General features: G+C 38.6%; 1 protein-coding gene across 3 annotated transcripts in view; it reads right to left on the bottom strand.

Annotated features, from left to right (window-relative positions):
* The window catches only part of LOC100490302, a 121,829-nt gene that overhangs the window by 31,184 nt on the left and 70,380 nt on the right, over positions 1–20,265 (bottom strand). For 2 of the 3 annotated variants that reach the window (XM_012957438.3, XM_018091593.2), the window contains exons 25-26: positions 18,886–19,049; positions 14,335–14,510 (exon numbers count right to left, since the gene is read on the bottom strand). In XM_012957438.3, coding sequence (XP_012812892.1) covers positions 14,335–14,510; positions 18,886–19,049 — 340 coding nt within the window. Of the gene's footprint in view, positions 1–14,329; positions 14,511–18,885; positions 19,050–20,265 lie in introns of all 3 variants that reach the window. The other variant, XR_001169899.3, reaches the window with a different exon arrangement.

Genomic DNA, 20,265 nt, shown 5'->3' with positions numbered 1-20,265 from the left:
ATATACTTTTTAAAAGGAAAATGCTACAAATTTTTTTTTATTTGAGAGTAAAGTATTATTTATATTGTACAGCTATGGGATCCCTTATCAGGAAACCCATTATCCAGAAACCTCCAAATTATTTGCTTACCTAGATACAGTGTTTTTTTCCACAATGGCAGAATTCCAGCGTCATTGGGGAAGCAAATGACCTACCGCAGTTGCGTCCAAGTCGCCAAAATGAACACAACTGCACTTGATAGCAAATCAGGCGCAGTTGCACTGCCTAGTGTTCATTTCTGGTGTTCAGTGTTCAAATGATGTCTGTGTCTGATTCTTTAGGCACAAGAGTGCTGCGCCTGTTGATGCAGGGAACCCTGGAGCTACCATCTGGTCAAGAGGTGATGGTAGCTCCAATGTTTCCAAACAACCTGTTTGAATATATAAATACTTTTAAAATAGATTCTGTTTGTTTAAATATAGTATATTACAATGCCGCAGTGGTGGTAGATAGCCCTTTTTAGTCTAAGCACCACTATGCAGTAGTCTATTCAAAACTTACTGCTGGTTGTTACTGGTAAATGCCCTGGTACAATTTGGCAACTATGTTAGTAAAGCAGCCTCTTGATGTCTAAAATTAGATTTTTTTTTGTAACAAAATTTGAAATTTTGATGAAAGACAAGCACAAATATGTCTGAATTAGAGATTCTCTGATCCTGCTTATAAAGGGAGACTGTCAGGGTTTTTTTGTTATAAGAATAACTGTCAATTTAATTAGTTGCTAAGTCCTTCAATTTCACAGTAAATAAAGGCATCTGGGTCTGTAGCTCAGCAATGTCTGAATATTTAAACTTCAGACACGGATGGATTTGCAGTAGAGCTCATTTGCATATTAATGAAGAGCTAATTGCTCTTTACAGTCAACGCTGCAGCAAATGACTTCACTACCGTTTGTACAAAATGGTCTATGCCAGTAAAATGAAGCACAGCACCAACCTGTGTATTACAAAAATATAAGGGATCATTTACTATACCATTTACGGTACCATACCCCAGACCTAAGCAGTAAAGCAGTTAAAGGTACAAAGTCATGACCCCTTAGTACTTATTTATTTATGCTGCCCTCTGCATATCATGTTGTATTACAAATCTGCAGAGGCAGCAGGTGCAATGCAGCCCTGTTCTTAATATTTGCAATAGGGCAGACAGTAAGTCCATGGCCCATCTGAGGCTGTATACACCAAAAGTTTACCACCCAGCCAGTATTGGACCGGCCCAGCCAGGAACTCCCTGCTAGGACCGGGGCCGGAATTACAAATTTACCAGAAATGTTATTGCCAGTAAATTTGTAATTCTCTGACCCTCTCCATTGATGGATTACCCGATATAAGGTCAGACTCACCTATATTCCACCCATTCCCCCACCCACTCTGTCCATTTGCCTGCCAAATGTGACGCCCTGCCTGCTCCACTGGCCCAAAAGGTGGTATAATTGTAAAAAAAAAAAAAAAATAGAAGAAGCAACCCTAATACACCGGCGCTCCCTAACTTGCCCAGCAGAATTATCAGTAAAGTTTGGACATTAGCCTACAAACCCCTTATGAATACTGCATCGCACATTTAGCAGTGCAAGGACCTGCTGGCAGAGGTACTGATGGCAGATGAATAAGAAAAAAAAGGGCTGATTCACTAAAGTGCGATAAAACGTGCGCTATTTATAGCGTGCGTTAAAAATTTTATCGCGTCTAAATTTCCGCGACTTATCGCACGATTCACTATAAGCATACTTGCGGTAATTTATGCGTGATATTGCATGCGTTATTTAACTTGCGAAGACTATTTTCGTTCGGTATTTGCCGGTACATGTGCTAATTAACGCCCACATATAGTCGCCACAAATAGATAGTAGCCGCATATGAATTGTCGCCACATATAAATGGTAGCATATAATTAGTAGCTGCTTATAAATAGTAACTGCTAGTGATGAGAGAATCTGTTCCGTTTATTTTTGCCCGCGAATATTTATATGCGGCTACAATTGCTGAAATGTTTCACCAGGCATGGATTTTTGGACGTGCGGCAAATTTTTCCACGGCAAATTTTTTCATGCATTTTGCCATTTGCCATTGCCATTGGTGTTTTGCGAAACGCATGAAAAAATTTGCCGTGGAAAAATTCGCCACACGTCCAAAAATTCACCGCAAATCCATGCCTGGCGAAACATTTCATCAATTGTAGCTGCATATAAATAGTCACGCGAATAAACGCACGCCATGTTAGCCATACATGCCAATACTTTCGTAAAATTACTGTATTAAAAATGACCATTTCCCTGCAAACTGGAGGCTGCGTCAATCTGGGGCCAACACATACTTGAATAAATAGCACTGCAAAGTCCATATTTTATTGCCAAAAGCTCATTTACCGTACTTTTCTATAATTATCGCCTGCCTCAAGTAGGTGTTATTTTTCGCATAGCCTAATGCGATATTTAGCGCACCTAAGTGATTGTGAATCATGCGTTAGTATTCTTTTCAGTGCGCTATTTAACGCATGCGTTAAAACTAACGCATACAGTTGCGTAAAAAAGTAACGCATGCAATACGCGACTTAACGCACGCGGTAATACTGTTGTGAATCGCGCGCTAATTTTCGCGTCTTAACGCAAAAAAGCGTGCGATAAAATTTATCACACTTTAGTGAATCAGCCCTAAAGTGTGAAAACAATGGTGCTGCCTTGCACCCTGCTAGACTATCAGAAAATTAACCCTACAGTGTATTACATCAGAGTTTAAAAGGTTATCAATAGTCATATTTTTAGGTTATTTTGCAACTCCATATAAATGTATTCTTGTGTTTTTTAGGAGAATTTTTCTTTGCAACCATAGAGAAATTCACCATCACTACTTGTCAGGCAATAATAGCCTGGAAATTAATTGCTACACTTGGAGCAAAATATCCTGAATTGCTCTTTGTGCCTAGCCCTTAAGGCTATAAAAATTAAGTATAAAAAAAATTTGTTGTTCTGAGCTTTATTAAAGTGATACTGACACGAAAAAACTACTTTTCAAAATATGAATATACATAAAAAACTACCTATAGGTCGTGTTGACGGTTTTTTGCTGACAGGTTTGGTTTTGTAAGTAATTGTTACTTGAAGTTCCTAAACCTGACTGTTTTGCCAACCTGACTGTCCCTTCCCAACCTGTCAGTTATAGCTTCTAATGCTAACAGACAAATATGGCCGCCTCCTCATAGAGGAACACAGGGGATCAGACAGGTAATGTAAACGCATCAGGCAAATATTTTTATGGCAAAATTAGAAAGTTCTTGCAAAGACAATGTTATGATAGATGTAAAAAAAAGATTTACTTTCTGGTGTCAGTATCTCTTTAAAATTGAGTACAAGGTACTCATATTATGGCGAAGCTTTCCAGAATATGTATGTTACAGAAACAGGGCCACAAAAATACATACTGTGTGGCAACACTGTTTTAAATTCATACACACAAAACCTTATTGCATTTGTGTTCCAGTACATAGGTGATCTGGCTAATGTACAAGTTTCCAGTTTTTTAAGAGACACCTGAAATTAAACAGTTTTTTAAATATATCATTACATTGTCTTTGCATAAGCTTCATAATGTTGCCATAAAAGTATTTGCCCGAAGGAAAGCTACTGATGCAGTTTTTCCCAATAGCTTAGCCACAATGGGGCAAGCTAGAAGGCTATATTTATTCTGTAGAATGATTTTCTTTTGACAGAGGACTCAGAGTAGCATTACTGTGAGTGTTTATTGGTGTATTTACATTGACCTTTCTGATAAAGCTTACTTAACATTTTCTTTTACTTTAAAACACAATTGCAGTATGTACACAGCAGTGCCAAATACAAACTTTTATTATGGTTATAAGTTACATTTTGTCTTATAATGTTATATGTGTGCAAAATGTACATTATATTATTCATTAGTATGAATGCATGTATCAAAATAAAATATGCACTGCTGTCCTGCGTTGGACAACAGTAAACTAGATGAAATAAGCAAGTAAATGTCCCTAAAGAATGTATGGACTATACTGATTTTAATAAAAAGTCATTTTCAAAGGTTATTTATTATCTAGTAATGTTGTGAATCTTATGTTGCATTATGTCTAGATTGGCTTTACAATAGATTCAGTAAACACAGATTTAATACTACAAAAGTTTAACAAATAACTAAATTCCGGTTTTTCCCACAGTCATAAATACAATGTAACATGAAAATTGGGTTAAAAGTGAATAACTGAGATAAGGTTGGGCAGAAACACAAAACCCATGCTGGGTTTCCATCTGCATGTATGTACATGGATGGCAAGGCTACTTCACTACTCATTCTCTGTGTTGCTGTCAGTTACTTAGCTTATGGACTGACACACAATATACTATATATATATATGTCACAATATAAGGCTAGTTAGTACTTAATGCATATAACTACTAAATGGCAGGTCAGAAAGCTGTGCAACTATCATCAGTATTTAATAATCCTGTAATAAGCCCTGTAGCATCAGCTTATATGACACTTAAACCTTATTTTCTGCTTGATAATTTGCAACGACCCCTAAGTTTAGCTTCTTACCAGCTGTTCAGAGCCCGCTAAGTGTGTGACACTTTCCAAGATGGGGATCATTGCTGCTACTGAGATGCTGAAACTTTAGGCTGGTACAGTAAGTTCAGTATATAAAATATAGAATTTTTAGCTATATTCATTTTTAGGGTTTAGTTTTCCTTTAAGATGGCCATAAACTGAAAGATCTGCTCATTTGGTGAGGTTCCCAAACGAGTAGATGTTTTTCTTATATGCCCACCTTGAGGTGGGGATATAGAATTGATCCAAGGGCCAAACAACTGGATCACATTTACTGGTTGTAGGCCTTCAGGCAAGGTCTGATCAATAACCAATGCACTCCTCGCTCTGATGGGATTTTTAGGCAGATATCAGTCAGTTTGGCCCATCTGAAGGTCTGTCAGCAGCTTTCATCCTGCCAAATTTGGTCTAAATCTGATCTGTCTAGGAACCAGATAAACAAGATGGGGCTGTGGCACTGCAATTTAGGCTTTCCATGCCTTTATTTTTTTTTTCTAATGATTCTATTAATGGGGGGGGGGGGGCGGGGTGTCTAACATTTTAACACCTCTCAGTAATGAGGGCTTTCCTTGTCCTTTACAGATTTTCTGATGGTAGGAGAACCTTTCTTAAATTATAATCCCACAAACAAGAACATTAAAGCAAACATTATTACTAATAAATGTGAAATCAAAAGACTGAGTCAAAGTCCTGTTACAACAAGTTATGCTATAAAACAAATTTAAAAGGGAGAAAAGTGAGACTCATACACACCCAGCTATTGCTTTAGTAACACGGATGTGTTTATCTGCCTTTCCCACACTCAAACATCATATTTATTAAACCTTCAGGAACATTGTTCATGTTCTTAATGAGGTCAATTTGATTTTGAACAAGTAATATCTTATTTTGAACACACTTTTTATGATGTAATTGATAAAACTGAATAATTTGTTTGTGCACAAGGAATAATATAATTACTATAATTATTTTATGGCAAAGAACAAAAATGTTACATAACGTCATTATGAAAAGCTGTGTATATTACAACCTATACAAAACAGAATGTTGTGTCTACGTTAAAAGGGCCACCAATGTGTATTTCTAACTTTTTCTATTTGTATTTGTTTATGGTACAGGCATTGCTTTCCTAATTCCTCTATACTTTGTAAATGCATGCACTGTATATAATGCTACGCATAGTTAGCACTGAAATGTATGGAGTTTAACTGTGCTTGACTTTGTTGTTTAGTTGCAACAACTTCTGCAGCAAGATATGGTGAGTGAGAAAAGGGGTGTCCACTGGGGGATAACCTGCAGCTGCTCAGCATTTCCGAAACATAGACTTACTACCTACATTGGCAGAAGACAGTTTACTTAAACACATATATCCCACTTTAACTAAGCACAACATACAACCCCTCACTCGCCAATGGTTTTAATAAAAGACTATAGGGGCCATTTATCGAACACCCTGCCATAAGTGCTAGAACACTAATGAGGTAAACTAGACTTCCACAGCACTCATTTACACAGCACTTGCAGAAGTAGATTTGAGTGCAGCCTGCACCTTGCAGTGAATCCAGTACAAGGCACAATGCTGTGGGTGCAGTGCATCTGTGTACATAACGCCTGCCACACAGACCCTGTTGCATCCTGCACCCCAAAATTGATCATCTTAGTAGTGAACAGGTTAGGGAGCAGCTAGAATGTTGGCTACAGAATGCCTACGTTTCACACTCAGCATGTCTTTCATGAATACAATTCTGCGAAATGCAGGCACTGCTGTATTCATTGGACACTAAGGGAGTAATTTATCAATACACGAACGCTGGGAGCGTTCATCCGAACGCTCCGAGCGCATCTTCATCGGGCCCGCGCGACTTTTCCGGAGGACCCGCACGAAATTTTCGGACGCCCTCACAATGCTTTCACGAAGGATTCGGAGAGGCTCTGCCGCTGTTTGCAGTTGTTCGGTGCGAAAGTTTTGGCACTTTCGGATCCCCAATGCGATATTGTCGTGACTGGTACGATTTTTTCGTGGGCATTTTCGTGATGTTTGCGATCTTTAGGTTTTTTTAGAGGTTTCCGAGTTTTTCCCATTCGGGATTGGAACTCGTGTATTGATAAATCTGCCCCTAAGTATAGGACATGGTCCACACTGTGAAACATGGCAGTTTGTGAACATGTTTTTTCACTTCTGATAAGCCATGATGAAACATGTAAAAACAGAAAAGAACAGACATAGCATCAGGAATGCAACTTCTGGCACATTTTCAATGAAACAATGAAAAAGCAAGCTAAACTTGTCCAGTCACTTTCAAAATGAAGTGTGTTTTTCACCAACAAGAGATTCAATTGCCAAGTGGCCTGTGTCTGTAGTTTGCATATTGGGGTATAACATAATTGTTTTAGTGAGCGGCAAGAATAAAGTAGTCCTTTGATGTTGGGTTTCTTATGCTATTGTTGTTTATATGTATGCTTTGCATGCATTTCTTCTACCGGCCTCTCATTATTTCTCCCTGCAGTATGTTAGTGACCAAATTCTCCTAACCAGTCTGCTCCGATAGCTATGTTTACCTTATATCTTTTTCTCTGGACCTGCCACACATTAGGTTTTTATCTTTAATAAATCTTTAATAAAGCTTTTTTGAAATTTTATCCGCTGTCCTGAAGTCCGACGAGTGCATGCTTGGTGAGTGAACATCCTGCATTTTGAATTTACATATGAGCTTATACTCCCCAGAACGAAGAGAGAAAAAAGTGATAAGTGAAAGGTTCGGGGCATAAGCACCCAAACCTATTATTCAATTGGGTGAGCGTGAGCGCTAATTGAAACATAAATCAGTTTCTTATCTGTAGTGGGAAGGACTGTGAGCCCCGAACAAACAAATAGTACAGGGACCTGCCACACATTGCAAGGGAATACAACCGAATCCTCAGTTCTACAAGAGATCTGTGTCATCCTTTAGCTTTGCCATAAACGCTTCTCCAATATATGCCATTGGCTGTATTCCCAGACACATTTTCTTGTTGAACACACTCTTCTAAATGCTGGTGGCAGAAACCATGCTGATATGCCAAGTTTCTTCCATGCAAATTTTTTCTTCCCTGTTTCAACTCTGCTCTCTTAGCAGCAAAACAAGTGTACTTTTCCACAATAATGGAAACTAACAATTTCAGTTCACAACAGCTGTCCTCCATCATTTGAATCTTTTATCCATAAATACTGCACAACACTTCAGTGAGGCTATTCAAAATAAACCTACTTAGTCTACCTGCTGTGTACCGACTCATAACTCATTAACTTATTTAAACTGATTGGGAAGGATGAGGATCGGAAGTCTTCTGGTTGCTCTATTCTTAACTAGGCAGGAATGCATAAATAAAAATGCCCCAGATAGCTGCCAGCTGCCTCCTTTTATAGTGTGCTCGCTGTGGCACACAGGAGTAACTACTGTGACACAACATGGATGGCTGTGCTCTCCTGGGACACTTGTTTAATGCTCATTCCAGAGTGCCACAGCAGTGTGCTTCCCATACAATATAACTGGAGGCATCTTGGAACAGTGCCCCTCATTAAACTACAAAACTATTGTATTTTCATGTTTGTCCTGACAGTTCCCTTCTGTTGACTTAATGAGTTTGCAGCATCCCCAGGCATTAGTTTTTTCTTTAGTTCTTTTCATGATTCCATGATACACTATGAGGTTTGTGTTATTGTTGGTGTTTTTTTTTTCTAATAACTGGTTCAGTCTGATTATCTAATGGAACACAATTGCCTCAAACATTCTATACTTAAAGGAGAAGGAAAGGCAAAGTCACTTGGGGGTGCCAAAATGTTAGGTGCAGCTACCCCGACTGGTGCTGTTCTCTCCGAACAGGGGCACCAGCCCGGGGTACAAGGTAGGCGATTTAAGTCACTTGGAGATGCCTAACATTTTGGCACCCCAAGTGGCTTTGCCTTTCCTTCTCCTATAAGGCATTGAGACATGTTTCATTTTATTTTTTTTCATCATTACTTGGCCTATTGGTTTCACTTGATTGCTTAATACACTGATGGGTTCATTAATGTTTATTTAGTACTTTTTACAGTTAACGCTCACTGGACATTTATTTCATCAATATATTTTACTTTATTAAATTGCAAGAGTACTGTACTTATATTGGGATGCACAATTAGCCTTAGTTTTATTTTTGTTTGCTAGTATTAAAGGAGAAGGACAGTCACAAACACTGGGGGGTGCCAAAAGTAGTATTCACTTAGCTGATACCCCAGGCCTGTGCTCCTGTCAGCAGAAAACTGCACCGGCACAGGTTTCTTCCATGCAAGCGCCTTCTGTGTCTACAGGGGGAGCTCCATTGCAATGACAGATGAAATGTAGCAGTCTCCATTATCTCCAATATCTAACATTTTTCTTTATACCTTATAAATATATCTTTGCAAGTCATACATATAAAAATAACTGACCTGTAAGAAAAATACTGATAGTTTAGGTAACAACACACAAGCAAAGTGTTGTAAATCAGTTTAGCTTATGGGACTGCTAGAAAGACAAATGCATCTATGTAAAACTATATTTAGCTTTAACGTGAGGTGTTAAAAATGTGATTTTAAGGAAAGTTTCTGTCTTTTTTTTTTTAATCATTTTATTATTTCATTTTAGTTTTTTATTATTTGCCTCTCTCTTATTCTTCCCCTTTGGAACTCTCTGGTGAAACAATTAAAGTCAAATCAGGTGTAGCACCTGCTGTCAACTGTGGCAGAACAGATGTATCTGGAGCCACAACAGAAAATACAGTGATAGGCTGGGATAATGGCAGAGCTGGGAATAGGCACGGGAGGACACGGACATATTATATAGAAAAGTACATATATAAAAGGTATTCATATTTAGTTGCAGAACCTACCAGAATTTCAACTTATTCCTTCAGATTTCTGAACTTATCTGCAAGTATGCATTATACTGCTCACTGCCGTCATAATCTATTCCTAAACACATCAGTCATTAAAGGATAAAGAAACCCAATTTACCCCCGTGAATTTGTAAAGGTACAATTTGGGTTTCCTTTTCCTTTAACCCTTAAAATACAGGCTTCCATAGCACTGCACCACATTCCACCAGACTTATCCCAATCTCTCATTTTAACGGATCTCTTAAAACAGAACTAAAATGAATTTCTTTAAAGATGCTTAACCTTCTCTAGCTGTGCACTTCATTGTAAATGGTATCAGGATGGGATTGACCTGCAAGAGTACCAGAGGACCTCTCGGTTAGGCATATGTCTAGTCAGCATCAACAAAGAATAATTTCGATTGGCCCATTCTTATTTACACCATGTTACATAGGTCCATATAACAACTATTACATCTAATTACATCTATATCTAATTCTTGTGAGAATGGGCCCTTAATGACAGGTTCTTTAGTGGGCCATAGGTGGCCAAGTCCAACAGCACTATATGCCACTGCCATCTGCTCATTGCAGTACTCAGTGTTACATCTGACACTTTGTTGACTCCAAATCATGCTCAAACTCACACCTTGGGGCGGATTCACTTAAGGTCGATAAAACGAGCGCTATTTATAGCATGCAACTTAATGCTCAATTCACTAAAAGGACAGGCATCATAATTAAGACGCAATGTTCTTTGCGCTATTTAACTTGTGGTGAGCATTTTTCGTGCATTATTTCCCGCTGTGCGCAATATATTTCGCTACATGCTATAATAGCTCACGATTTTACGCACGTCACCATTACTTTCGGAAAACTACTGTTCTGAAAATTACCATTTCCCTGAAAACTGGAGGATGCATCACTCTAGGGCCAACACATAAGTACCGCCTGCCTAAAGTAGGTGTTAATATTCACACAGACTAATGCGATATTTAGCGCGTTTAACACTTCATATGTGTTTGTGAATCATGCATTAGTATTATTTCTTTTCGCTAAATAACGCAATGCGAGGTAAATAACGCAGTGCTTTTTTTTTGCGTATGCAATATGCGTCTCAACGCATGCGATATGTGTCTTAACGCATACGAAATGACTTGAATCGGGACTTAATTATCGTATGCTTTTTAAAGTAAAAAAGCATGCGATAAGCGTTATCGACCTTTAGTGAATCGGCCCCCTTGTGTTTTATACTTCACTCACCTTTTAGATTGTAAACTCTTATTATCTGTATCAGAAAAGTACAATAGAACCCCCATTTTTTCAATGGACCAGAATAAAAATGGTGTAAAATGAGGGAAAACGTAAAGTCAGGGCATGTAAAATTCAGGTTTCACTGTATTTGAATGTAAATTGTATCGTTGACCCTTCTATTGTACAGCACTACAGAATATGTTAGCTTTTTATAAATACTTCTTCATATTAAACACTTTATATAAATACATACAGCAATGGTGCACTACATGCATTGCATTGTTTTAACTAGAAAGGGAAGTTTGAGAACAAACTTCATGTTGGGTTCAAAAACATGATGTCACTGAATGGGCTCTGCCCACTTTCTCTGACCTTGGACCACAGTTATATAGTAAAAACCACTGTGCAAAGTTTGGGCACCCTGGTTTTAATAGTGTCTGAATGGCAGCAACTTACATTTCCCCACTGAAAGTCAATCAAGTGACATCTGATTGGCGGTTGGTGGCTCCACCCCCTTTTTCTAACCTGGAACTGCAGTTACCCAGTGACTAACTCTGCGAAGTTTAGGGACCCTAGGATTGATAGTTAAAGAACGGCAGCATTTTAAATTTAAACCAATAAAATTCAATGGATGAAATCTGATTGGCTGTTAGTGGCCCAACCCACTTATCCTATTTTTTAACTGCAGTCTCCAAGTGACCAACTTTGCAAATTTTGGGGACTCAGGCATAAAAATTGTGAGACTGAGAGCATTTTACACTTCACCATTGAAAGTAAATAGGTGAAATGTTATTGGCTGTTGGTGGCTCCGCCCACTTTTTTCTAACTTTGAATGGCAAATACCCAGTGACTAACTCTGGAAACTTTAACAACCCTGAAATTAATATTTAAATAATTGCATCAGTTTAAATATAAACCAATGAAATCTAATAGGTGGAAATGGATTTGCTGTTGGTGGCTGCTCCCACTTGTTCTAACCCAGAATATATAGTCAGCTAGTGACTGACTGTGCAAAGTTTGGTAACCGTGACATAAATAGTGTGAGAAAGGCAGCATTTTAAATTTAAACCAAAAAAAATCAATTGGTGAAGTCTGATTGGTTGTTGGTGGCTCCACCCACTTTTTAAACCCTAAAAATGCAGTCCCCTAGTGACCCTGGTGTTAATACTGTGAGAATGGCAGCAGGTTGAATTTCCCCATTGAAAATCAATAGTTAAAATCTGATTGGCTGTTGGTGGCTCCACCCACTTTTTCTAACTCTGAACCGCAGTTACCAGGTGACTAGCTTTGCAAGATGTGGGGACCTTAGTATTAATATTTAAAGAATGGCAGCAGTTTAAATTTAAACATATGAAGTGTATAGGTGAAATCTGATTGGTTGTTGTTGGCCCCGCCCACTTTTCTAAACTTGGAACATAGTCACCCAGTGACAAACTGTGCAAAGTTTGGGGACCCTGACATTAAACATGTGAGAATGGCAGCAGTCAAAATTTCCCCACTGAAAACAATGAAAGAAATGTGATTGGCTTTTGGCGGCCCCGCCCACTTTTTCAAAACTAAAACTGCAGTCCCCTAGTGACCAACTGTGAAAAGTTTGGGGACCCTGGGGTTAATACTGTGAGAGTGGCAGCAGGCTGAATTTCCCCATTTAAAGTCAATAAGAAAATCTGATTGGCTGTTGGTGGCTCCACGCACTTACAAGAATACAAAAAACCTTAAATGCGTAGTCACCCAGTGTCTGACTATGCAAAGTTTGGGAACCCTGGCAACAAACCAATAAAAATCAATAGGTGAAATCTGATTGGTTGCTGGTGGCTCTGCCCACTTTTCAAAACTAAAACTGTGGTCCCCTAGTGACCAACTGTGAAAAGTTTGGGGACCCTGGTGTTAACACTGTGAGAATGGCAGCAGGTTGGATTTCCCCATTAAAAGTCAATAGGTAAACTCTAATTGGCTGTTGGTGGCTCCACCCACTTTTTCTTACCTTGAACCACAGTTACCTGGTGCCTAACCCTGCAAAGTTTGGGGACCCTTGTGTTATTACTGTGAGAATGGCAGCAGGTTGGAGTTCCACAAGTCCATAGGTAAAATCTGATTGGCTGTTCACAGCTCCGCCCACTTTTAGACATTCAACAATCATCATATTTTTATTCAGGCTGACCCCATGACTGTGTGATTCAAGTTTGGGGAGTGTAGCCTCAAAGCTGTAAGATTGGCAGCAGTTTCAATTTCCCCATAAAAGTCAATGGGTACAATATGATTGGCTGTTGTTGGCCCCTCCCACTTTGGGGTCATCCAACAAATGTTGCTGCTTCATTCGGGGTGACCCCATGATTATGTTATTCAAGTTTGGGGGGTGTAGCTTCAAAGCTGTAAGTGTGGCAGCAGTTTGAAAATCTTCCCTGTCAAAGTCAATGGCGGTTTTTTAAAAACTTGAATTCGTAGTCACCCAGTGACTGACTGTGCAAAGTTTGGGAACTCTGGCATCAAACCAATAAAAATCAATAGGTAAATTTGATTGGCTGTTGGTGGCTCCGCCCACTTTTCAAATCTAAAACTGCAGTCCCCTAGTGACCAAGTGTAAAAAGTTTTAATACTGTGAGAAGGGCAGCAGGTTGGATTTCCGCCAAATCAATAGGTAAAATCTGACTGGCTGCTCACAGCTCCGCCCACTTTTGGGCATCCAGCAATCGTCATATTTTCATTCAGGCTGACCCCATGACTATGTGATTCAAGTTTGGAGAGTGTAGCCTCAAAGCTGTAATATTGGCAGCAGTTTCAATTTCCCCATTAAAGTCAATGGGTGCAATTTGATTGGCTATTGCTGGCCCCTCCCACTTTGGGGTCATCCAACAAATGTTGCTGCTTCATTCGGGGTGACCCCATGATTATGTTATTCAAGTTTGGGGGGTGTAGCTTCAAAGCTGTAAGTGTGGCAGCAGTTTGAAAATCTTCCCTGTCAAAGTCAATGGAAAAATTGGGGTGTTCTGAGTGGCGCCACAAAAAGACGGGGGGCAGGATCGCTTAGAAAAGCACAAGCAACCTGCTCCGCTATAGGGCAAAGAAGTGTGGAGAGTTTGGGTGTTGTACCCCTAAAACTGTAGGAGGAGTAGCGTTTAGAAAATGGGGGGCGCTAAGAATAAGAAGAAGCAGAAGAATAAGCCAAGTCAAAGAACAGTATGTTGGGGTTTTCAACCCAACACAATTATAAATGAGAGGTGTCTCACAGAAGTGTAAGGAGTCTGGTCCTGGGCATCCATTTCCTCTGGTGTGGCTTCTAATGTAGAAGACCATGTGGTTTACCATGTGGTTGAGTGCCAAATTCCAAATAAAAAGACACAGAGGACCTGGGTGTACTCTAAATTTACTACTATTGTTGATTTCACCAGTTCTAAAAGACTTTGGAAAACCAAAATCGACGCGTGTAGCATCCCAGTGGTGATTTACATTCTTGCGGTGGGATGGCATGTCGGGGAGATTAGTCACCCGCAATAGTGAATATTTATCAGGGGCGACTAATCTCCCCATGTGCCATTGCCCTTAAGCTGAAAAGAGAAATTAAAAGAAAGATTAAATTAAAGAATATTTACCTTACCCATTAAACACTGGGAAAACAGTCCATCCAATTAATGGCTGCAGTTCAACATCTCCTCCATTTCGGCCTTTGACATGCCCCCGCTGTCCACTTATTGTATTAGGAACGTACACAGCATCCATTCCAAATATTTGAACAAGAAGCACACTATGACTGTCAAGATAAGGATGCAGAACCTAGAAAAGTGCAAGTTAAGCTTAGCGTTGTTACAAGTAATGATGATTTCCGAACATTTAAGAGTCATTTTTCGCTAAATGATAAAGGACATTTAAACCCTACATTTTCCTACCATGTACATAGGTTGGGCGCATGTTCCCCACTCACACTGCATCATTTGTACTGCATATATCCCCCTCATTCTTCAGCACTTTCACCTTTTCACAGAGTGCACATCTAGAGCAGAGTTTCTATGGGAAGCAGCAGTGCCATCTCTTCATTGGCTGCTAGACTGGGGGTTTGTTTAGTAACCTGAGTTGAGAAGAACTGAGCATGTTCAGTAAACCAAGAGCCTTAGTCAATTCCTAAGGGAGTGGGTTAGAGGAGGAAAATGAATTACAAATGATTAAGGGGATGCTGCAGCCTTACTATTAAAGGACAAGGAAAGGCTAAATCACTTGGGAGTGCCAAAACGTTAGGCACCCCCAAGTGACGTAAATCGCTTACCTTGTACCCTGGGCTGGTGCCCCTGTTAGGAGAGTAACAGCACCAGTCCGGGGTACTTGTAGCGAGCGCTTCCTCCTTCCTGCTTCGCATGCGCAGTAGAGTGAAAAGCCGACTTCTCTGTTAAAGTTCGGCTTTCCACTCTACTGCACATGCGCGCGCGACCGAAGACGGAAGCAGGAAGTGCTGCAGGTACCCCGGGCTGGTGCTGTTCTCTCCTAACAGGGGCACCAGCCCGGGATACAAGGTAAGTGATTTATTCACTTGGGGGTGCCTAACATTTTGGCACCCCCAAGTGACTTTGCCTTTCCTTCTCCTTTAACCTTTGAACAACAGGAATGGCAGGTATTTAAAGATTTCAAAGAGGCTGTTCACTGATTAATATATCATTAATTTTTTGGGGGGAGTTTACATGTCCTTTAAAGGGGACATCTTGTGGAATAAACATGAATAAGCCAATGCATTATACTCTTTAAAACAAAGATGGAATGTGGGAAGCTCTAATAAAAGAAATATGGGCCATGGGACCAAGGACTGCACCAATGAGCCGATGTGGTCCCTGATTCGACGGAAAAATCAAACCTGCCCCATGGAGATCTGGCCAATGTTAGGCCCATGGGGTGGCCATACTAAGCAGATAAGCTGCCAAATCGGTGTGAAGGACACGAATCAGCAGCTGAAATCTACCTATGTATGGCCACCTTTATGTATACTAATAGACTGGTATATTACCCTTACTCTGAGCAGAGGGCTGGTTCCACTCTTTTGGGGTCCAACATACCTCACTTTAACTGGAGAGAACTTGTAAATAACTAATCTCATTTAGCTTAGGTCTGCTGTACATACAATTAGTGCCTGTCACTTGAAGGTGGGAAACAGTGTTGTCTAACACACCCCCTCATTTTTGTAAAATGTTTTCTAGTAATTTTATTATCTGTACTATGGAACATCTTGATAAGAAAAATCAAAAGTTACACGATCAGCATATAATAAAATCGTTTTAAAACGCCCCTTGGTCAAACATTTTCTAAATATAAAACATGTTTATACCCCTTGTACAAGGCAGCACTATGAACTAAATGAAATATTTATGCATACAAAGGAAGCAAGGCATGAGAAGCCTTTTGGAAAATTACAAAATCTTACACATAATAAAATGGCGTTTCAGATAGGAAAGGTTAAACAAAGTCCAAACTTTTACAGATGAAAACTGCACTGGCACTGACTACAAATGCTACAAAAATTGTAACAAATGTGTAACTTTATTTTATGCAGGAATTTTTCATTGGCTCACACATTTACAGTGCAGCCCCCAGGGGTATGATGGCTGGAACAAAGGGGTTGCAAAAAGTGGAAGCAGGACAGCCAGATTAAAGGACAAGAAAGCCATGATCAACTGGGGTGTGTTTATATATTAGGAACCCCCTAGTTATTTCAATTTCTACATTTTGTCTCTTGGTCGGAGATCCTTTCAGAAGTAAATACTAACACAGCAAAAAAACAACATTAGGGGTGCCCGGAAAAAGTTAAGCAAAGTGATCTGAAAGGAGCACCAGAAAAGGGTGGGGTTTCCTTGTAAGGTTTGAATAAACACACTAATAGTTAGCAAAAGTAAGTTGTCTGCTGCCCACCACTGGGTGGCACTTTAAAAGCAGTGCTGAAGTCCCAAATAAGCTTATTGATTGTAGCAATTAATGTGCTAAACAGTGGACATAGTTCCCATAGAGGTAAATGGGGCAGGTAATATATAAGAGAAAACACAAATTCAGTGTGGGTTCTTCAAGAGCAAAATGCCATGTGTTTTGCCCCCAATGTACCATTTTCAAAACAACCTTTAGTCAGACACAAATGTTTGCACTTAATTCCAAAGATTCAATCAGAAGCTGCTCATTCTGTAAATTTATTTTTTAAGAGCATCTAATGTAAAAGTTTTGAAGAAGATAAGCTCATAGAAATGTTTAGATCAATAGTTTCTAGATGCCTTCTGCCATAAGCAAATTACGATTTGTTATCCATTCAAATTTTGGCACTCAGTTATGTCCTAAAATTGTATATACAATGCAGCAAACCATGTGACTTTGGACTATTCAATCCCTAAATAAAAACAGAATCCTTTCTTTCTGTGATATACAATACCAGCATTTAGCTACTGATTAAATGCACATTAACATTTTCTCTGCAAGCTTGAAATTGTAATGAATATTTTAAAGCAATCACACAGGAAGAATGCATGGGTATCATTTCATTATATTGCTGAACATAGCAAACCAAAAGACTACATTAATTACCAAAGTGGTAAAAAACTACACAGGGAAGATAAAATAAGGCAATTTAATATTCCCAATTGACTATTACACAAATTATTCCTTCAGTTTGTGATGTGGACTGCAATGTTAAGTACAAGCATATGTGTAATGACTATCCAGTACTGTCTTGCTTTACTGAGCTGATTTTATTCACTGCGTTTGTGACCAATTTGCTTGATAAGCTGCTTAGTACTAATCATTTCTGTATTTTAGCTTGAGATTATTAACAAAAACATTAAGACAATCTAAGACCTCATTTTGTTAAAACAATCACTAACTTTAAAATAGTTATTGTGTTTATGTATATAAAAAGTAAATCATCTCTCACTGGTATAATACAAAATGATCTTTTAAAACTTAAATTAGATTATTTCAGTTAGCAAGAGAAAAAAATGTTTGCCGCAGGCTGGGGTCTATGGTCTATGGATAAAACACACAGGCAAATACATACAAAACACACACTTTTTGATTGTTTTACCAAATTGTATTTTATTATATACTTACTTATTTTGGCTTTTGCACACTTACATAAAGTGCACACTCACAGACACACTTTTTCCTTTCATTCTATTTTTATTATAAATACTTTTTATTTTATGGGTGTTTTTTCCTTTAGCAAACTTTACTGGACATTGTTACTAGTAATCACTTTTACTAGTAATTATTCGGGTGATTTGTTTTGTTTTTTCAGTCCTGTGTTGTTGTAATAAATTGTTTTGTATGTTAAACTGTCACAGTGTATTTTAAACACAACATGACATAGGATCATAATTTTTTTTAGTGATCTGAGCGGCTTTCTTTACATTATTTCTTTTGAGGTTTTGTTGATTACTTTTACCTGTTAAAATAATTCTTATGACATGGAAAATAGACATTAGAAGCAGCCAGGACACTGTAGCAGAGAGGTTTAGTGCCACAGGGTTTATTGTGTCGTGAAATGTTGAGGTGACTATGTCATGAAATGATGTGGTGACTGTGTCTTGAAATTCTGGGGCCACTGTCATGAAATGCTGTGGTCACCTTGTCATAAGTTATTAGGGACACTGTGCCATTAAATGCAGGGGCCTGACCCTTTTATGAGCCCAAAAAAAAAAGTTTTTTACCTTGGCAGAATGATAGCACAGGTTGAACAGAGGACAGACTGGTACAATATTCACAGGTATCACTGTCAACCTCCAGCAAGTCAATATTCCTACTGCACTGTATACCTCCAAAGTCATCTACACATTAACCCTATTTTTAGCTCTGGATGGTAAAAACAACAGTACTGCTCTGCGACAATGTTTCAGGTTGTCCAAGAAAAAACAGAATGAATATGGAACTTCACTCTGTGTGAAGGGAGCTACAGTTGTTCCATAGTCTGCCCATAGACACTTTAAATATATATTCTTCTTCTATGGACTTCTACAATAATCTATTCAGTAAGATCTCTTCTTTACAGATCGTAAATCTTTTTCTCATCCATCTCAAACAATCCATTTGGGTCTTTATATGATTGTGAATATACTAATAGTTTTTCTTAGTATATGTACTTTGCATATAAGTGTTTATTTTAAATTATGCAATGCTGTAACTTAATACATACCACTGCTGGATCCTTCCACCTGGGTGATCCCTGAAGGCTTGTAAAATCATGTAAACGTGTCAGAAACTTTTCTTCTCCACCCCAATTTTGTGGCAACTGTGGTAAATGTAAGCTCTGAGCACCCTTCAAAACTCTTGCAAAGGCATTTATATAGAGGCCCTCAGCTATGAATAGAAAAAGAAGAACAAACTGAATTTCCTGAGAAATCCACCAAAAAACCTTTTAGGGCTTATACTCACAAGTGTTTCTTTTTATGCACTAGGGTTCTCCTGAGCACTGTGGTTTTCCTGTGCGCATGTAAGCAGCAAACGCAGGTGGAACTCTGCACCCTGCATTCCCCCTGCATTTAGCATTTACATGCAGCTTTGTTAGTACAGCCCAATTAGAAAGAATGGGATGTGTTTCTTTCTGCTCTCCCTTGCAGTGAAACCCAGTAGAATGCCCCTGCAGAAACACTTGGGGACCCATTCATTAAACTACAAATTTTTTTTTTAAGAAAAAATCGTATTTTTTCTTATTTGTTGAACTTTTCGTAATGTCCACGATAATTTTGTTAAAATATTACAACTTTTTTGTGGTTTTCGTTAACTTCCACGAAAAAGTCGTATTTTTGCAAAGACTTCAACCATTTTTGAATTCATTCAAGCTTTGGTATCATGGCTATCTTTTGGCCAAGTTGGATCTGTAGAGTGCCATTGAGTCCTATGGAAGACTTCCAAAATCTAGGATGCATTTTTTATTTTTTACTGACCTCAGGTCCAAACCTAAAGCAAAAGGTTCATAATAAAATACTTATAACATCTATTTCTTTTTAAGAAAAGGTTACAGGAGAAATTGTCATTACCCTACTACCACCCCATTTTAGTTTGTTATATAAAATATTAAAAATCATCCAATGTGGGATATTTTTTAGGATTTCCTGTATCCTACTTAATGCCTAGCATTAATCTTTAAGCACTAATGCTCTTCTTTCCCTATTACTTCCAACCAAGTTTAATAACCAATAATTTACTTTACTCATAGTAGAGTTCTAATAAAGGGTAGCTTAACTTTGCAGTGGCTTTTACAAAAAAATGACTGTATTTTGCTGTGTGACCGATTATCTTTGTTTGTAGCTTCTCCAGATATGTCTTTTGGCACACAAGATAAATGGTCAGTCAGAGACTAGGGTTTGTATCTATCAGTAAGGCAACCAGTTTGGGAGAATGTCCTCTAACTGACACTTTGCTTGTGAAATTAATTTTTTTGGAGCTTCTATGAATGTGATTTAGCTTTGATATGTCAGTGCAAATAAATCTGGTAAATCACAATATGATACATTAATAATCTCTACTGATTTAAAAGGGGGAAAGCTTCTACAAGGAGCAGTAAATAAACAAA

Source organism: Xenopus tropicalis, chromosome 2, assembly GCF_000004195.4.
Source record: "Xenopus tropicalis strain Nigerian chromosome 2, UCB_Xtro_10.0, whole genome shotgun sequence".
Lineage (NCBI taxonomy): Eukaryota > Metazoa > Chordata > Amphibia > Anura > Pipidae > Xenopus > Xenopus tropicalis.
This window is presented reverse-complemented; position numbering and strand designations above follow the sequence as displayed.